This window comes from Crotalus tigris, unplaced genomic scaffold (genome assembly GCF_016545835.1).
Source record: "Crotalus tigris isolate CLP2741 ecotype Arizona unplaced genomic scaffold, ASM1654583v1 scf7180000017628.32516253702:7417878, whole genome shotgun sequence".
NCBI lineage: Eukaryota > Metazoa > Chordata > Lepidosauria > Squamata > Viperidae > Crotalus > Crotalus tigris.
In genome coordinates this window covers 5,266,664-5,286,288 of record NW_024096523.1, presented here as the reverse complement: position 1 = coordinate 5,286,288, position 19,625 = coordinate 5,266,664, and the positions used below count along the sequence as shown (strand labels likewise).

Below are 19,625 nucleotides of genomic sequence, written 5' to 3'. Positions count from 1 at the left end.
TGCAACTTACACTTTGAGCTTGCCACGAAAACTGTCCATAAACGTTAAACTCAACTCCGAGGCGAACGTTACTTTTCCCTGTCTTCCCTACTTGGGATCCTTCAGATAGGGGTGATTTGGAGACGCTAGCTTAGGAATTAAGGTTCACTTATGTAAGCCCAGCCGAAGAAACAGTCCTTATCGCTGCAATCAGTACTCCTGATCCCTCGCCCACACGAGATTCAAGTCAGAACGCGTGTCGATAGAAGCATGTACGCGTAAAAAGAGACGCTCGCATCGTTCACAACTTCTTTCTCCTGGGCATTTTCTTGCCTGCGTTTCCAAACTTCCCCAAAGGGGGGCGCTGCCAACACCCTTACAACACCCCACAAGCGCATCAGCCATTTTACCCGTCGTGCTTTTCTCCCACCAATGCTCTCCCTCTCTTCCCCCGCCCCCTTTTTTTTTCCTTTTTCCGCCATGCGCGCGCCTCGTCTCGCCTTTCGGCTGCGTGACCGTCTAGCCGAGCCGGCCTGCCTGCCTGCCTGCCGCGCCCGCCCATTCGCCCCCTCCCCTCTCTCCGCGCCTGAGTGCGCGCGCGCGCGAGCACCATAGAGCGCGAGCTGTGTGCAGCCCTTGAGCGGCTAGAGCGCCAACGCAGCGCGAGCAGAGTGGGCGGGGCTGCGGGCGGGGCGAACCAGTCAGAGTCCGCCAGGAAGCCGAGAGTGATCCGCGCGGTGTGTCTGCTGCTGCTGCTCCTCCTCCTCCTCCTTCTCCTTCCCCGGACAAAGCCGCCGCGGTTGCCGCCACCCCCGCCCCTCACCTCGCCGCGCAGCTCGCCTCGGAACCCCGCCGCTGAACGGAGAGCCATGTCGGCCAGCAGCCTCTTGGAGCAGGTAAGCCAAGGGAGGGAGGCCGGCAGTGGGAAAGAGCGGCGCCCCAGGCGTGAGGGGCGCCACGCTGGGAAAGGCCCCGGCTTCAGGCCTAGCCGGGGGGGGGGGAACGGCCAAACGGACGGAGAAGGGCTCGCGCCTCCACTTCCCTCGCGTCCCTCCCTTCGCAAACGAACCCCTGCCGGGCCCGGCCCTCCCTCGCTTCGTGCCGTCTCCCGCCGGCAGGTCGGAGCGGCCTAGGCTGAGGCTCGGCTTCTTCCTCCCCTCCCTTCTTTCCTGGCCGGACTTGTTGTTGCCGCCGCATGACTTATCGCTTCTTTCCCTCTTCCCCTTTCTTCCTGCCTCGCTCTGGCCAACGCCGCCGCGTCGTCTCCGCTCCAGAGACCGAAGGGACAAGGCAGCAAAGGTGAGGAGCCCGCAGTCGTGGCGGGGGGCTCCGGGCTGGCGGTTTCTGAGGGAGCCTCCGACTTTCAGCGTATGGCGGTGCCCCTTTTTTCTCCCATGTGCGGGCCTGGCTTCCTCGCTCTCTTTGGAAGGAAGGGAGGAGGGGGGGTACCTTAAGCAGCGAGATCCCCGCCAAGATGTGGGATCAGAAGCTTCCAATCTCTGCACTATCTGCAGATGTGCGTTCTGCTCGCGACTCTGAAAATGGCCAGCTTGGTTAGCCAGGATAGTTTAATGTCTGTAAAAGGCAAAGCAGTTGGTGAATAGGTCCTTTTTATCGGGCTGGGCTGGGTAAGGAGAGGACTGCCGGAGGATGTAGATTACTGTAAAAGTTGAGTCAGAATTAAAAGCTGCATGAAACATTCATAAAAGGGATTCAGTGGCTGATTCCGGTAGATGAATGTGTTCCCCTCTTTTGGCCATTCCTCTTTATTCTCTCCAGCTCGGCCACCCACCCATGTTGGCAGAAGGGTGATAAAATAAGGAATGGCTTGGTGTGAAGTGCATACAAAAAGGGAGGGCCTCTCTTCCAGGCAGACTTTTAAAAGTAAAAACTGGCTTTTGATTTAAAACTACTGGTTCTTAATCATTGCACCTAGGTAGCTGATCTGCAATAAACTAAAGGGGGGAAAGAATGGCCTGATTAGATATTAATAGATGAAAAAGTAAATATGAAGATGTAAAAGATAAGGTTAGTTAACTTTCCTTCCTTGTTTTAATGACCATGTGTAGCTTTAAATGTAGCCTTTGAAAGCTGAAGTGAGAGTAGTTTGCAAAGTCAGCTGCCTCAAGGGCCCAATTTATGGCTTCCACAAGCAAATTAAAACTTGAAAACCATGCAGGCTTTTTTTTTCCTGAAATGTCAGAAGGGGAAGTGCTTGTAAACTCCATTATGAGTTCAAAAGTTTAAAATCCAGACAAAGGAAGGGAACTTGGAAGGTCATTCAGTCTGACCATTTGTCTAGTGCTGGATGCGCAGTAATAATATTTGAAAAAAAGTCAGGAATCTGCTAACATCTTTTTTGACTAACAAATTCTATTAAAAGTCGTAACTTGTTTGAACCGCAGATGGCTTCCTCAGATGCATAGAGATGTCCTCAACATCCTTGAGAGATGGTTAACTTCTGTTTGTAGAGAAAGAAGCAACAAAAATGTTCCTCTTAGGACTATTGCTCTATTATTAAAAAAAAATCTCTTCTTCTTAGGAAGCACCTGTGCCATAGAAGGAAGAATTTTCACATCATAGTTAAACAATGTGTTTTTTGTTTTTTATAATGTATTATGTATGCTTATACTTAAACCATGATTAACATGTAAACATTGATTAATTTTTCTGTAATTTCCATCTAATTAGTGATAATTCTGACTCTTGGTGCAGCAGGAAGGTGTTGACATTGCCTTCTGCATGACAGCCCACTATGTATTGGATGATAGGCTTTATTCCCGCTCCCTACACACCTGTATATGTTAGTCAACTAAAGCTTCCCTTCAAGTCTCAGATCATGATGTTTTTACGTATTTAATTTGTATACCACCCAATTTCCAGGTTTATTGTGTTTAGTAAAATACATTGGAACTATTTACAAAGACTATATATTTGCAAGAGTTAATTTAACCTCACTACCTACCACTAATCCCCAATGAAACAGAGGGATACTATGAGAAGTGAGTGTATTCTCTTATCCTTGAGCAGTAATAGCCAATCTTAAATGTTCAGTTTCTGACAAAAGGTACTTTAATTCCATATTTCTTAAATTATTGAACATTAATATCAGAACTGAGTAACCTTGTTAAAACATTTGTTTTTAGTGCAAAATGGATCAGTGCATCAGAAAGACAGCTTAAATGATGATGATATTGAACCTTACTTAAGTCCTCAGGCCAGACCGGTGAGTTTTAGAAAATGTACTTATTTGTTTCATGATGTTCTTTGTTTTTGTTCTGCCCTTTTTTTCATGCCATCTAGAATTTTGCTTATTTCTCTGCTTTGATAATTTATACTCAGCTCATTCACTAATTACCTGTTAATGCTTGCAGTGTCTTACACTTTATAAATCTTTTAAGCCTCTTCAGTGGGACCGACTTTAATACATTAAGGAATAATTTTACACAGAATTGTCTGAATTTCTGAGTAAGTATATTTAAAATAAGCTGACCAACTCTATTCCACGTATGTTTATTTATTAAACTTATATGCTGTCCATCTCTCCTAAAGGCATCTCTAGGTGGCTTATAGTTCACCTTGTACTGAAATAAACACTGTTAATTTATAGAAATGAATTGTGGATACGATTCAAATTGTTAGATTGAAAAGTACTTTACCTTAATTAGCTTTGGATCTTAACCCACTTCTATTGAGACCATACATCTAGTAAGGCCTAACATTACATAGAGCTTGAGAGCTAGTAAACTATATGTAGAATGTGTTCTCTTACATGGCTGGTCTTGGCTGATCCCCAAAAGCTAAATAGGGATGAGTCTTGTTAGAGTTTAGCTAGAAGAGCTAGGAAATATAAGCTGTAAACTAAACCTGGAAATTGAAAAAATATCCCCCAAAATCATAATAGCATTTTTGTTTTGTGTGGTTGCCAAGAAAATTTCATGTCTTTTAGTCTTCAATAATCAAGACTGAGTCAAAATAAATGTTCTTTTTACCTACTTGTCATTGTTCTAAACAAGCTTTTAGCAAGTTAAATGTCAAGAAGCATTTGGATGTATAGTTAGAGTCAGTCTTCTAGTTTTTAAGCTCTAAATTCATTTCCTTTATTTACTAAAAGGACAAGAGTCACAGATATTTTTCTGTGTACAAACAAACAATTCTTGGGCCAAGAATTCCATCATTTGGAAGAGGATTCTAAGGATTTCTGCATGAAGTTGTATTCTAGTGCCCAGTACATGGTCACGTGCTAGTATTGCACAGCAGTCATTGCTCATGGCCAACAATTGGAGAATAGGATTTGTAGTCTGAACATAACTGGAAGGCTGGAAGAATGCTGTTGTAAAATATTCTTGGGTCTGCAGCTAAGTATATATTACAATTGTGCAGTTTCTGAGAGGACTTGAAAGGAAAGTGAACTACAAAATTGTAAATGAATTTTCAAGTTATAAAATCATAAAAGATAAATATCAACTTTAAGTTGAGAAACAGTAGCAATATTTTGATCTGGGAACTTCACAGAAAACTACATTAAAGTTCCAGCTTAGGAGATAGCTAAAGTAAACTACAATAAGCATTTTCATTCCCCAGTTTTTTGACTACTTGTGAATTATAAAAATGTGCACATGAATTGAACTTGCAATTGTATTCTTGTAATTATATCTTTGCTGTTGATGGGAATGACTTCCCTCCTTCCAAATATCTAAAAAACAAGAACAGACCTGTAAATGTCAACATGCCCAAGTTTAAGTTTATATAGAATAAGCTCTATTTAAAAGATAGGTCCTAAGTTAGCTTGACTTAGTCATTGTATTTATGTCTGTGTACACACACACACAAACACTTCGTATGTATACACACACATACAGGGATCTAAACACATACGTGTTGATTAACCATTAGTTTGTAGGCTATTTTGTTGCTGTTTTGTCATAATTTATTCCTAGCAGTGACAGCAGAGAACTATCTCTGCAGGTTGTTGTTACTAGGAAAGGATGCAATTTACTAATCTTTTAATTTCCTGGTATAAATTGGAATATCACCAGTTAAGTAATAGGCAAGAATAGTCTGCAATGTTAATCTGATTTTGATAAAATACTTCATGCATTTGAGCTTTGTCATTCAGTCATCAGAAAACTTTATGAGACATTGAGTCATTCTAGGAAATCCTTTAAGCGGTGAGCTGGGGATGTTGTAGACATACTACTTATTACACACTTGCTGCAACAGGATATATTCTTAACCTGCGTAGTTAATGGCAAAATCCATTCCTAAGTAATTTCAATGAATATCTAGAACTGTTTAATATCTTTAAAACTCTGATATGCTTGTTTAATCTCTTTATGTTATTAAAGCAGTTGGACCTTTAGGAAGTTATTTTGTTTTTAAAGTGCACTTCAGACACAGTGATTTGTAAATAAATGTTAACGACTTAAAACCTTGGCCTAACATTAAACATGAATTATATTCAGCCATCTGATGTTTGGGGTTCAGTTAATGATCATGTAACAAATATAATTATGGAATTATATTTCTCTGTTGCTGTTATCATTCATAAATACTCAGTTGAATGAAGGTGGACAAATCTCAGTGTTGTCATTCCTAGGCATCATTTTAGAGCAATTGTAGCTCCAGGCCTTCATTTCACAATCACAGGCCTTTCCATAGCTCGGTTCTTGACTGCAGTGGCCTTCCGGAAAGGCCTTTGACTGTGAAATGCAGGTTGGAGGTCCATTCTCAGCTGCAGAATGAAGCTGCTCCTTCTGCCCCAGAAGAAGTGGGCCAGCTGGGCAGAGCTGGAGGTGAGTGGGAACACTCCCCCCCCCCCAAAAAAAAGACCTGGTACCTCTTTTGGAACAAAAAAAATAATAAGGTCAGGTCTTATTTTTGGGGAAACACAGTAACTCTTCATTCATTTTGTTTGGTTTATTTCTAGTGCTTAGGTCTTATATTTATTATTCTATTTATACCTACACTTGAGTACTATAAACAGAAGATTGCCATATATTGTTATCTGAAGCTATTGATAGTGAAGAGTTGCCACTGATTTTTTTTTTTTTGTATTTTCAATTCTGAGCTAACATACATGAGAAATTTAAAGGTTTTAGTGGTTGAATGACAGAATGAAATGATAGCTTCCTGTAGTCAGTGATTGCCTTCACTTTGGTGCCAGTTATTCCATTCAAAACACACATGGGATATTTCTAGTGGTTTGGTTGGGAAGATATAATATTCTGTTGCTAAGAAATTTGGTATTGAAATACAATAGGTGAAACATTTTTTTCTTTATCTTCTTTGGTGTGTTCATTGGCTTGTAAAACATAGTCCAAGATTTCACTTAGGTATTTTAATTTGCATTACTATTATTACTTTAAGGAGATGTGTGGAATTCCTTTCTCCATAAACCATTTAAATAAACAATATTTAAATTATTTTTAGTCCTCTGACAAGCTGTTTTTTGAAAAGGAAGCAAGCTAACATTACTTGTAATTCATCTTCCTATGTGTTTCATTATCCAGCTATATCTCAGTAAAAGGCTACATAAATTAAAAAGTACAACCCCCCCACACACATTAGATAGTGTTTTGTGGCAAAAGTGAATTTATTTTTGGCGTTTGGATTAGATGTAGGATGGCCCCATTTTTCTCTGGTGCTCTGAAATAATCTCTCGCTTTTTCATATAATCCTGCATTCTAAAGCATAATTTTGGCTTGAAATATAACATGGAAGAATGATCTACATATAGATTTAATTTAGTTTTTGTGCTATAGCATGTATTGTTCAGTCTAACTCTTTAGTTCTTGCTTTTTTCTTCCAGAACAACGCATATACTGCCATGTCAGATTCTTACATGCCAAATTACTACAGCCCATCCATTGGATTTTCCTACTCCTTGGGTGAAGCTGCTTGGTCTACTGGGGGTGATCCACCCATGCCCTATTTGACTTCTTATGGACAGCTAAGCAATGGAGAGCCTCATTTTCTCCCAGATGCCATGTTTGGACAGCCAGGGGCCCTTGGCAGTACACCATTTCTGGGACAGCATGGCTTTAATTTTTTTCCAAGTGGAATTGACTTCTCTGCTTGGGGAAATAACAGTTCTCAGGGGCAATCAACTCAAAGTTCAGGATACAGTAGCAACTATGCTTATGCACCAAGTTCATTGGGTGGAGCAATGATTGATGGACAGTCAGCGTTTGCCAATGACACCTTAAACAAGGCACCTGGCATGAATACCATAGACCAAGGAATGGCAGCCTTGAAATTAGGCAGCACTGATGTAGCAAGCAATGTCCCCAAAGTTGTTGGCTCTGCTGTTGGCAGTGGGTCTATTGCCAGTAATATTGGAACTTCTAATAGCTTGCCCCCAGTTACTATTGCTCCTCCTAAACCAACATCCTGGGCTGATATTGCAAGCAAACCTGCAAAACAACAGCCCAAGCTGAAGACCAAGAATGGGATTGCAGGTTCAAGTCTTCCACCACCCCCCATTAAACACAATATGGACATTGGAACTTGGGATAATAAAGGACCAGTGGCAAAAACCCCTTCCCAGGCTTTAGTTCAGAATATTGGTCAGCCACCAACCCAAATATCTCCCCAACCAATGGGTCAACAGATGAATAATAGTCCACCAGCAATGCAGCCTTCAGCAGGACAACAGTCACAACCTCTGCCACCTGCACCACCCCAACCAACTCAGTTGCCAGTTCAGCAACAGGCAGCTCAGCCTGCCCGTTGGGTTGCACCTCGTAACCGTGGAAATGGGTTTGGCCAAAATGGAGTTGATGGTAATGCAGTAGGACAGTCTCAAACCACATCTGGGTCTGCACCTTTGGAGCCACACCCTGTCTTGGAGAAGTTGAGATCTATCAACAACTACAACCCAAAGGATTTTGACTGGAACCCAAAACATGGGAGGGTCTTTATTATCAAGAGCTATTCTGAAGACGATATCCATCGTTCCATTAAATATAACATCTGGTGCAGTACAGAGCACGGTAATAAGAGACTGGATGCCGCTTATCGGTCAATGAATGGAAAAGGTCCTGTTTACTTACTGTTCAGTGTCAACGGCAGTGGTCATTTCTGTGGAGTGGCAGAAATGAAATCTGCTGTGGACTACAATACGTGCGCTGGCGTTTGGTCCCAGGACAAATGGAAGGGGCGATTTGATGTCAGGTGGATTTTTGTGAAGGACGTTCCCAACAGCCAACTGCGGCACATTCGCTTAGAGAACAATGAGAATAAACCAGTGACCAACTCCAGGGACACTCAGGAAGTGCCTCTGGAAAAGGCTAAACAGGTGCTGAAAATCATTGCTACTTACAAGCACACCACTTCCATCTTTGATGACTTCTCACACTATGAGAAACGCCAGGAAGAGGAGGAAAATGTGAAAAAGGTAACTTGTTGAGCAGTCAGGGAAGAGAAATAAAAGGGAGGCTGGATGTTACTGTCTAAGATCAAGTAAGTTGTGAACATCAATACCCAAGTAGATTTGCAGAGGTTATCATTTATAACTTGTGGCAAAGGTATTTAAACTAGAAACTGCTCTAGCCAAATTGTAGTGAGTTTGTATAGTATAGTATAGAACAGGGCTTTTCAACCGGTGGTACATGTACCACCGGTGGTACATGGGCACCTGTCAGATGGTACATAGCCCTGCCCAGCCTAGCCAAGTGTAGTGGGGGAGGGAATGAACCAAAGCGGTGCAGCGCAGAACTTGCTCTGAGAGAGTCCTCAGGAGCTGCAGGGCTGTTGGGATGAAACGGGCATTTCCAGCACACCTGGAAGAAAGAGGAGGAGGGGGGCGGAGACAGGAGAGGCTATAAAAGAAAGCAGTTTTGGTGGGAGAGGGAGAGAAAAAAAGATGCCAAAGAAAGAGGCAGAAGAGAAAAGGCTTTTCTCAGAGAAGCGGGGGGGGGGGAGAGAGAGAGAGAGAGAGAGAGAGAGGAAAGTATTTTGGAGGGACGTGTGAGTGAGAATGGGAAGGATTTTGGAGAAGAAAGGAGATGGGAATGAGAAAGGGAAGTAGGGAGAGAGGAAAGGAGCCTAACCCTAATCCTCCACCTGAGACCCCCGGATTCCCCCCACAGGCATCCCCTGACCTGAGTGATGTAGAGCTGGCCACACAGCTCCACTCCTCCCCCCCCCCCCCGATAGTAACCACAATGCTGATGAGGCCCTCAATGAAATCCCTGATATAAAAGGACACCCCTGATATAAAAGGAGGGGGGAGAGAGGAGAGGATATAAGAAAAGGGGTGAGAAATTTGTTAAATGAGTTTTGCCCCATTTTACGACTTGCCACATTTGTTTAGTGAACACTGCATTTAAATTAGTAACACGGTTGTTAAGCGAATCTGGTTTCCCCATTGACTTTGCTTATTAAAAGGTTGTAAAAGGGGATCATATAATGCTGAGACACTGTGACCATCATAAATATGATTCAATTGCCAGGCATGCAAATGTAAATCACATGACCCTGGGGATGCTGCAATGATCATAAGTGTGAAAAATGGTCATAAGTCGCTTAGTGACTTCGAAGAGTCACTAAGCAAACTTGTAAGTTGAAGACTACCTGTGTACTTTATCATTCTTTCCCTTTTTTTTTTTTTGTCATCGAGTTTTTGACACCTTGCTAGGCGACTGGTGGTACTTGAATATTGCCATATCCTAAAAGTGGTACAATCGGTGAAAAGGTTGAAAAGCCCTGGTATAGAAGACCATTACATTTAAGCATGTAGTGGTAGCAAGTAGGTTTTCTCCCATTCCCCATGAGATGCCCTGGATAATAGTGTTTATTGTTTGTGAATTGAATTGAGTAAACTGAATTATGGGTGAAAATGCTTTTTAATCAATATCTTTGGCATGATTCCTCTTGTTTATAGTGTCCTGGTTTTTTTAAACTGAATGAATAAGATCAGCTTTGCATTCTGCAATTTCTCTTTTTTCTTGAGGTACTAACTGATGAGGAATTGATAATCAGTGTACCACTGATGTACCCTAAAAATTGTTAAAGATCTACTCTGTTCAGTGGTTCTCAACCCTGGGGGGGGGCACAATGTTATCACGGGGGTCTATGAAGTCTTGAAGAAATGTTATTATTTCAATTTTGAGTTAAGTCTGGGTGGTCCATGGCCACAAAAGGAATTTAAAGGGGGGGGTCTATGGTGAAGAAAAGGTTGAGAACCACTACTCTAGCTATTAGTGACCCTCTCAACTTGTTTACAAGTTTTTTTTTTAAATGTCCTTTGACACGAGACTATTGTACAAGAAAATGATTCAACCTTGGGCATTTGGAATGAGCTATGTAATTCTTGGTATCTAAGCCATTGACTTAGATACTAATTTTTCTAATATAACAGTCTTTTTTTGCTCCTCTTGATGTTTATGCGGAAATATGTGTTTTCTTATAGTGGGTAGGATTTATGCTGTCACATCGTAGTTACAGCTGTGGCTCTGGGCATGGAAAGGTTAATGTAGGCAACCATAATCTCTAAATGAAAAAATATGATCATTTGTAAGACCCAGAAATGTGAAAGCATATAGGCATAATATTTTTAGGGTAACCATGTCAACAAAGCATTTGGAAGAAGCAAAATTAATGTTAAAATTCATCATGGAGATTCAAAGTAGTAAAGAAAATGCATGAAAAATAGCAGGTCAGCAGAAATATATTACTTGGGTGTACTTGATTATTTTTAATAGGCAGCCAGTTCAGTGTAATAGTTAAGGCACCAGGTGAGAAACCAGGAGACTGTGAATTCTAGTCCTACCTTAGGCATAAAGCCAGACAGGTGATCTTGTGCCAGTCACACACACTCAGCCCTAGGAAAGAGACATTGGCAAACCACTTTCAAAATCTTGCCAAGAAAATTGCAGGGACCTGGCTGGGAGTCGACACTGATGTAAAGGCACTCTCCCCCCCCCCAAAAAAGTATTTTTTAATCTTAATTTTATTAAGTGATTTGATATTTAAAGGTTAAAACTGCAAAGGTCCAGAAGCTGCTCTTTCTAACTGGAATTGAGAGTCCTCAGAAACAAAGTATTTGTATCCTATGACATTTTCTAAACAACATGAATAAGCTAACATATTCCCTAGAGAATGAACTGTTTCTCACAGTATCTTTTATAGGATTTGTATTCGATCTTCAGCATGCTAGTTTTGGATGACACATACCCATAAGAATCCAAGCCCAGTAGGAGTTGGCTTTCAGGTTTGCTGGACAGAAGCATTTATTAATGTCTCTGTCCTGTAGCATATAAAATGCTATTTCTAAGACTGATTGTTCTCATCGTTGCAGAATAATGTTAAGAGAGTATCTATTTGTACTCTTTGAAGCTTCAGTTTTTTAATTTGACGACTAGTACAGTTTTTTTTTAAGGGGGAGGATTACACTGTTTCATTGGTTTGATAATTACTTGTTACTGTGTAACTCTTCCTGTGTAACTATAACACTGTGATACTGCAGAAACTGTATTTCCAAGTCTCTCTGAATATATTACAATATCTTGAAACTGTAACATCCTGTCAGTAAGACAGAACCCAGAACTGCAACCTTAAAATGAAAACACTATTCCAGTGAATGCTGCAAGTTGTCCAAGTTTTGAATAAAGCAATTTTTCTGTTTGCATTAAAGTATTATAAATATTTCTGTATAAAATATTTTATGTTGCTTAATGGCAAAAATAAATTGTCTAATCTAGTGTATACTGGCACTTCTGCTAGTGTTAGAATGGCTACTAATAATTTATTCCCAGCTCATGAATTATAGATGTAATATTTTATGTAGGGCTGTAATGCATATATTTTCCTAATATTCTGAACTGCATCAACAAAGCATATATTTGAACTTTAAGAATTTGCCTGATGATTGCAGTCTGCTTTTCATTTGCCTTTCTGGACAAAACACACTTGGGTGATGTAAATCATATTAAATGAAGTCAACAATAATTGCCAGGCTAAGTATGAAGAACAGGAAGTCTTTATCCTTTCCTTTTGGAATAGTTTAATATGGTTGACATTAAAAGAGTGTTCATGCACTTATTCATGATATTTTAATTTCATTTTTGAATAGAATAGCAGGCCCAGATTATTTCTTATGTTGAACTACAGATAGTTCTCAGCTTACAGCCACAATTGAGTCCAAAATGTCTGTTGCTAAGTGAGACATTTGTTGCCCCATTTATGACCTTTCTTGACACATTTGTTAAGTGAATCACTGCAGTTAAATGAGTAACACCATTGTTAAGTGAATCTGGCTTCCCCATTTTGCTTGTCAAAAGTTCGCAAAAGATAATTACCTGCTCCAGGACACTGCAGCCATCATAAACATGAGTCAGTTGCCAAGTGGCTGAATTTTGATCACGTGACCATGGGGATGCTGCAACAATTGTAAATGTGGAAAACAGTCATAAGTGCCATATAACTTTGAATAATCACTAAGCGAACTGTTGTAAGTTGAGACTACTTGTAATAAGGAGAGCCATGAGGGAAAATACCTTTGAGCTTTCAACTTGTAGCTGTTTTTTGACTAAAATAAGCCTATTTATTTTGGGATGAACTTGTAGGCATCTAAAGTGCTGCTTAAGATACATAGAAAAGTCATATATTGGGATACTATATAAAGCAGACATGTCAAACACAAGGCCCAGGAGCCGGATGCGGCCCGCAAAGTGGTTTCATATGTAAGCCACCCTGGAAACAGGGAATGGCCCCTGCTGCCTTGGCCCTGGCCCAGGCTGGCCGGGAGCCAATGTACAATTTTGTGGTGGCCATCTATGCTGAAACGCATTCAGTCTTAGATCCACAAGACTGTCTAGAAACACCGAGGAACTAGCCCCTGCTGTGTCGGCCCCGCCCCCTGGGTGCATGCTGGGGAGGTGTCACCCTTTGTGAGGAATGAAGAAATGCATCATGCCTTGGCGCTTGCCCCCTTCTGCCAGAGACCCTCAGATCTGTCCCACTCCTGCCCAGGCCCCCACAGGCACTCTTGATGCGAACAATATAGAGCTGGCCATGCCCACCCAGTAGGCCACACCCACTCCATCCATACCCACCCAGTAGGCTGCACCCACCCTGGCCACCCCCCCCCCAAGGGCAACCACAATGCTGATGCGGCCCTCAATGAAATTGAGTTTGACACCCCTGATATAAAGGCTCTTAATAAGAAAAAAATACCTGGAAGGCTCTGTGTGTTTCTAGATTTTAGGCTACCTCTCAAGAACTGTTCAGGCGTCATTCTGCCTAGAATGTCTAATGGGCAAAAAACTAGGGCATAGAATGAAAAGCAAGTAAGATAAATAACTAGGTATGGTGAAGAAAACTCTTAAAATTTTTAAAGACCATGTGTTAGATTAAGTTATTAATCATTCAAGTTGTATGCCACCTGACGGGGGGAGGCTTACAACAATCAAACTATAATAAAATCAATAAAACATAAAAATAATACTAAAAGATGGCAAGTGTAACAGACCAGATACAATAAAATGAAGGGTTTGATTCTCTCTCTTCTCACCAAAGGCCTGGGTGGGGATTAAAATTATCTTTGAATTATGTTCATATATAGACATTGGCAAAGTGGAAAGCACTTTTCTTTGGTATAAGACAACATGGTAGATATTCCCTTATTTTCCACAGGTACCTTTACCTATCTTAGATTGTTCATTTCAGGCTTACAGTACATCTGAAATTGGGTGTTTTGGGGAAAACATGGAGGCCTGACTTGTGGAAACAAGTAGCTTCATCAGATAATTTGCAGTCAATCAGTTTACAGTACTTCATTACTTAGCTATAGTTTGTTCCATTCTAGGATTCATGGCAAAGTGAGTGTTTAATCAGAAATGAAGTCAGAATGTTGATATGAGTCTGCAAACCTAAAAAATGTTTTCATGCCCCAGTCTTAGCTGTACTTTATCTCTGAATTCAGGTTTTTCAATAACAGAAAAATGCTATACAGCAGGGGTCTCCAACCCCCTGGGCTGTGGACTGGTCCCGGTCCGTGACCTATTAGGAACTGGGTTGCATAAGCAGCTGGTGAACGAGTAAAGCTTCATTTGTGCATGCCCAGGATCTAGATTGTGCATGAAAAAAGCCCTCACCCCTGGTCTGTGGAAGACAATTTTTCTTCCGAAACCAGTCCCTGATGCCAGAAAGGTTGGGGACCACTGCTATTACTATACTGTGACTTGCAAGACATTCAAATTATGTCATTGAATTTGTACAATAATTTTCAGGCGCAGGCTTCTCCTGATAACATAATATTTCATCGAATTATTGCATTTACAATTTTGTATTAAAACAAAGTTGAATAAAATGAGGGGGGGAGATTTTGTATTAAATACGAGAGACTGCCTTTCAAATTTCACGGTTGTGTATACAAATCAATTTTGGGATTAATGTCTCATCTGATTATTGTCCTTTCTTGTCATAATGTATGCTGATTCATTTCATATAAAACCCAAAATGCTGGTTATTATAAAAGTCTGAAAGCTGTGTCCTTTCTTTCACAGAATCCTGCATAAAGTTATGTCAGTAGCATTGTATTTTATGGCATTTTACTTTTCCTTTGTGTGTTTTCCAGTAATCTTGCATTAAATGATGACTGGTAAACAAATACTTCTCAGAAGCAAGGAGCTTATCCCCAGGTGACCAGAACTGGAATACATGCATACGGAGTATTGCTGAACTCTTTCAGATTGCAAAAACTTAAATTGGGGTAAAACATTGTGATATAAGTAGATTATGTAAAGAAATATATTTTATGACCATCACCCTGTCTACTAATCAGGCAAAAACCCTGTTTTGCACTGGCAAAGGACAGGATCTGTATAGAATAGAATAGAAATAGGGCAACCTTTTACCCTGAAGGAATCTTGAAATAATTTTCAAGTCTCAGGGAATTCCTGCATAAAAATTTAAATAAATAAATAAAAAGTTTATAATATAATTCATGTCTAATCAGTACAGTGTGCTGTTGCACATTGGCAAGTAGGCAGTTGGGTCATGATTGTGGTATTGTGGAGCGCACAAAATTTAAAATACAGTGTTCTGGTTTGATTTGGTTTGGTTTTAATCGCAATCTCTCACAAAATCCCAGTGGAGAAAGGCTGGATTAGAGTAAGAAACCATTACAAGTATTACTCCAAGTTGTCCTTTTTCTTAAAGACAAACAGAAAATAGTTCTTTATTGTGGGGATTAATTTTATTTGTGTGGCTTTTCCTTCACACTTTTCAGTACAGTATGGCTTACCTGGAATAAATTAGTGTTTAAAACTGTAATATATAAAGCATCAAACAATATTAATAAAACATCGAAAAGCGGAGATTGCCTTGTGAAATAAATGCATTATCACATAAGAAACAAGACATAGTTAGACATTGATAGCAATATATTAAACTGCATTCAAAGACTTTTGCTTCTACATGTAAAGTCTTATCTATTTTTGTACATTGGGTTTTATTTCCTCCCTCATAGCTATTCCTGTGAACTCTGGCAGACTAAGATCCTTGTAATAAGAAATGTCATTTTAGTATTCCTTCGTTAATTTATCCTTATCTGTTGTGTCATTTCAGACTTTAAACTTGCTGGTTGGAATTTCTAGTTTTATTGATTTATAAGCTGCATTTAAATGATGCCTAGTACAATTTACCAAATAATGAAAGGCAATCCCTACCCGTAGGCTTTCAGTCAAAAAGGATGTATAGTACCAAAGAGGGAGAAAGGGGGAATGGTGAGGGAAAAGGAAAAAATGTCTAGGAGAGAGTTGACTTGGTTCTAAGAACGATAGATCAGGTTTTAAACCAGATCCAGCCTTGGCAACTTTAAGACCTGTGGGAAATTCTGGGAGTTGAAGTCCACAGGTCTTAAAGTTGCCAAGGTTGGACACCCCTAGTCTAAACAGATCTTAAGACCCTATTTTGAGAAAGGGGAAGCAAGAATAAATTATATTTGAGACATTCAGATGTTTTAGTAGTGATCCCTAATTTGATAACCATAGGAGATGGTTTCAAAACAGATGCAACCACTTGTTACCAGCTCAAGGTAAAAGAAATATGGATTGTTGGATGGCTCTTAGATATGTTTCCTATGTGGTTTAACTCTTTAGGCCAGGATAAGCAACCCGAGCAGCTTCCTTATAGTTTTTGCTGTCACTCCCATAGATTTCAGCCATCATGGCCAGCGATCATTGATAAAGACCCTAGTCCAAAGCCTGGGGGTGGCTAGCAGGTGGTTCAGTGTTGCTCTATGGTTTGGTTTATCCATCTCCAGAATTTGTAGCTAAAATATTCTTTATGACAACATTGACCAAACAGATCAGTAGATAAACTTTGCAAACAGAATATTCAACAATTGAATATTGTTGCCTATATTCAATTCCCTGAAACTTCTATACACTGAATCTTATCTTTGTTCCTTCAGCTGTATGTAAGAATAATATTTGCATTGCTTTCATCCCAGTCTTGATACCAGTGTGTGATAACCAACTGACACCGTGTTCTGAATAAATTAGAAGGGATTGGTTGTGCTTGAATAGCTACTAGATTTGCTTGTACTTGTTAGCAAGTGCCACTAGCCTTGATCTTTTAGACTGTATGAACATGGCTTCCTCTCTCAGACATAAGTCAATAGAAGCTGATCTTGCTGCCTTCTGTTATTTGCCATAGGATAAGCAAAAGTGGAGCAGAAGTATATCTCTGATGAGCAGGAGCGATAGTTTGTATAGATTAAACCCTCTTTCAGAGTTACCATCACCAAATAACATGATTATAGTTGCTGTCTTTGGTTTGTACTAGAAAGTTTTCTGTTCCGTTGCTTCTGAAAGCAAATTATTCTTTCCCGTACCATTTTTGTGGCAGAGGTTAAAATTTATTTTGTCCAAGGTTGCCTACAGAATCTCAAGAGTTATGAAGTTAAAATTTCTAAAGAGAAACTCTACCTTGCATAATATGCCAATATAAATTTGGTGGGGAAAAGAAATTACAGAGAAACCAGACAGATTTACAGACTGTTTTTAGAGCAGCAGTTCCTTCTCCTGAAATAGCTTCTTTTAGGGGAAATCTTACCAGTATGTTATTTGAACCAACGTATCTTTCCCAAAGATGAAGAAGTGATCATTTGCCTGTGTATCTTATGACTTGGAATGTAGATAGATAGCAAATAATGCAACAGACACTTATTTACCTTTTCCACATTGTAAAGTGGCATTTGTAATTGTGAGAAAAACCATGGGGTAGTGTACTAGTTTATACTGTAGTTTTTACTCTTATGACTGTGGAAAGAATGTATGGTTAGTTAAACGTATGCAAAGCATTTGCATGAGATTTCAAAGAATTGAAATATGCTAGGAGAAGGCATAAATGAAAGGCTTTTTTTAGTAACACTTTGTTTCAAAAGCTATATGTTTTAGGTATGAAAATTGGCAAAAAGCAGGTATTTTATTAAGAAGTTAAGAATATGGAAAGATGCCTCAATGTAATCTTGTGGCACTGTAATCCATTTCAATAACTGCTATCCACTAACAATCTCTGTTTTCTTTTGTTCTGTTTCCTATAGGAACGTCAAGGCCGTGTCAAATAAACTGCTGGCCCTTTTCACAGAGACTGCAACAGAGATGATGCATCTCGGATATCTTTCAAAAGGAAGAAAGACTACACCGGAAAGAATTAGGACTTATTTCATTGACTCCATACAAACTCTTATAAACGTACAGTTTAAAAAAAAAAAGTACTGAAATTTCACAAGAGGCATAGGACTTAAAAAAAAAAAAAAAAATCCTTCTAGGTAGAGTAGAAGTGAAAACTGTCCCCCCCCCCTTGGCTTTGGTTGTAATTTCAGAGCATAAGCTTTGGGGTTTTTGTTTCTTTTTTGTTTGTCTTTTTACTATGTTATCGGATTTAAAGTCCGCAAGTGGCATATGCCCCTTTTTCCCCCCTCTGATTTTTAAATCTGCCGCTTACTTGGTTTCCTGGCCTTCTGAACCCCCTCTTCCTCCTGATTTTTTTGATATTTGCACTTGGAACACCCGAGTTGTGACTTTCTTTTGGACATCCACCATGGAAAGTGGAATGAGTAACTTTTTTCCCCCCCATGGACTGGAAGAGGAATTTTATGAAGAATTCTGAGTTTTTTTTATGCCTAGAAGATTTGAATGGGATTTGTCTACAAGGTCATTTCTGAGGGGGTGGTTCATTTTTCTCTCTCTCAAAAGTGAAATACGAAGAGTCCTAAGAAATGTTCTGTTCTTGTGCATTATATGGATTACAGATTAAGTCTGGCTTGATTTGATTTGAAGGCTGAGAACAATGGTAAAAACTTGTTTGTTTACAGGAAAATTAATTTTGGAAGAAAAAAAATATTGTAAACTGTGTAGTGAATGTTTCTTCAGTTTTCTTGTTAAGCCAATGAGGAATGGGTGATGCCTTTCTTTCACCATTAATCACTTCTCAATAATAAACGTGAGATCCTGTTGAGCATCACTTCTTGGCCTTAGTATTTAGTGGGTAGGTGAGTGTTTTAGTGCTCCTAGATAGCATGATGAGGAAAAAGTGCAGCCATAATCAGCCTGAGTGGTACTAGTAGCACTTTTCAATCTGCTGGCAGCTTTGGAAGTTGCTGCTTTACTATTATCTTAACACCAAATCATCTACTTCAGGGGTCTTCAAACTTGGCCCTCTTATGACTTGTGGACTTCAACTCCCAGAATTCCTCAGCCAGGCACACTGGCTGAGGAATTTTGGGAGTTGAAGTCCACAAGTGACATGAATTAGCTCTTTCCATATTTATAGACCAGTGTTTTTAACTCTTGGCCTACTATATACTGTGGTAGACATTTCTTGTTGGTGCTGTAGTGACTAACTTACACGACTAACATTTGAGGATTTTCTGGTTAAATACGTGCTTAAAAAAAAACTATCATTGCATGACTGAGGTTGACTTGACACCCCATCCCCAAAAATTTCATATCAAAACACATAATATGGGGGAGGGGAGAGTGGGGGAGAGGTGTAGTCAAACCAAACCTGTCAAATAAATGCTGTGTCCTTAAAGAGTACAGTACTATAATCTGTACACTTTGATCTTGATATGTTTCTCTATTAGAATTTCATAGAGAAGATTTGTAGGCTAATCATAAATATTTGTCTTGTCAAATTCATATTTAATACCTTCACCCATTTTTTTTCTTTTCTTTTTTTTGGCCTTATCCATATTTGTCACTCCATATTTGCCAATCTTATTTTATTTTTTAATCTAAATCCACTATTCTTCATCTCATGAGATTGTAAAAGGTAGCCTGGGTAAGATGCAGTATTTGGGGCACATAGAAATAGTACTACTGCTATTACTATTGTTCTGGTTTTTAACATTTCTAATTCTTTTGGTGATAGATCACTTGAGCTTGGAAAACAACCATAAAGAAGCAAAAAATTGTTTTAAAATTTCTAATTAATGTTTTGAGATTTTCCTTGGTATGTCTCTTTTTTTGGGCTTTTATCTTAGTCATTTCAGAACAATGATGTCAAATATTTTATGGCTTGCTGCAGATGAATCTCAAGATGGCCTCCTATCTAGGCAATAATCCTTTTATTAATTTGCTTGCTTGTGGAGCTTATAAGTCACTGTCTTCAGCTGATTCTGAGCAGTATAC

The 19,625-nt window shown here is 39.7% G+C and overlaps 1 protein-coding gene across 1 annotated transcript; it reads left to right on the top strand.

Annotated features, from left to right (window-relative positions):
• The first annotated feature begins 486 nt into the window (after positions 1-486).
• YTHDF2 (YTH N6-methyladenosine RNA binding protein 2) lies at positions 487-18,456 on the top strand. Its single transcript, XM_039334298.1, has 5 exons — positions 487-875; positions 1,254-1,278; positions 3,126-3,205; positions 6,791-8,377; positions 17,534-18,456. The coding sequence occupies exons 1-5, from the start codon at positions 849-851 to the stop codon at positions 17,555-17,557; spliced, it is 1,743 nt and encodes a 580-aa protein (XP_039190232.1). The 5' UTR covers positions 487-848; the 3' UTR covers positions 17,558-18,456.
• Positions 18,457-19,625: the final 1,169 nt, after the last annotated feature.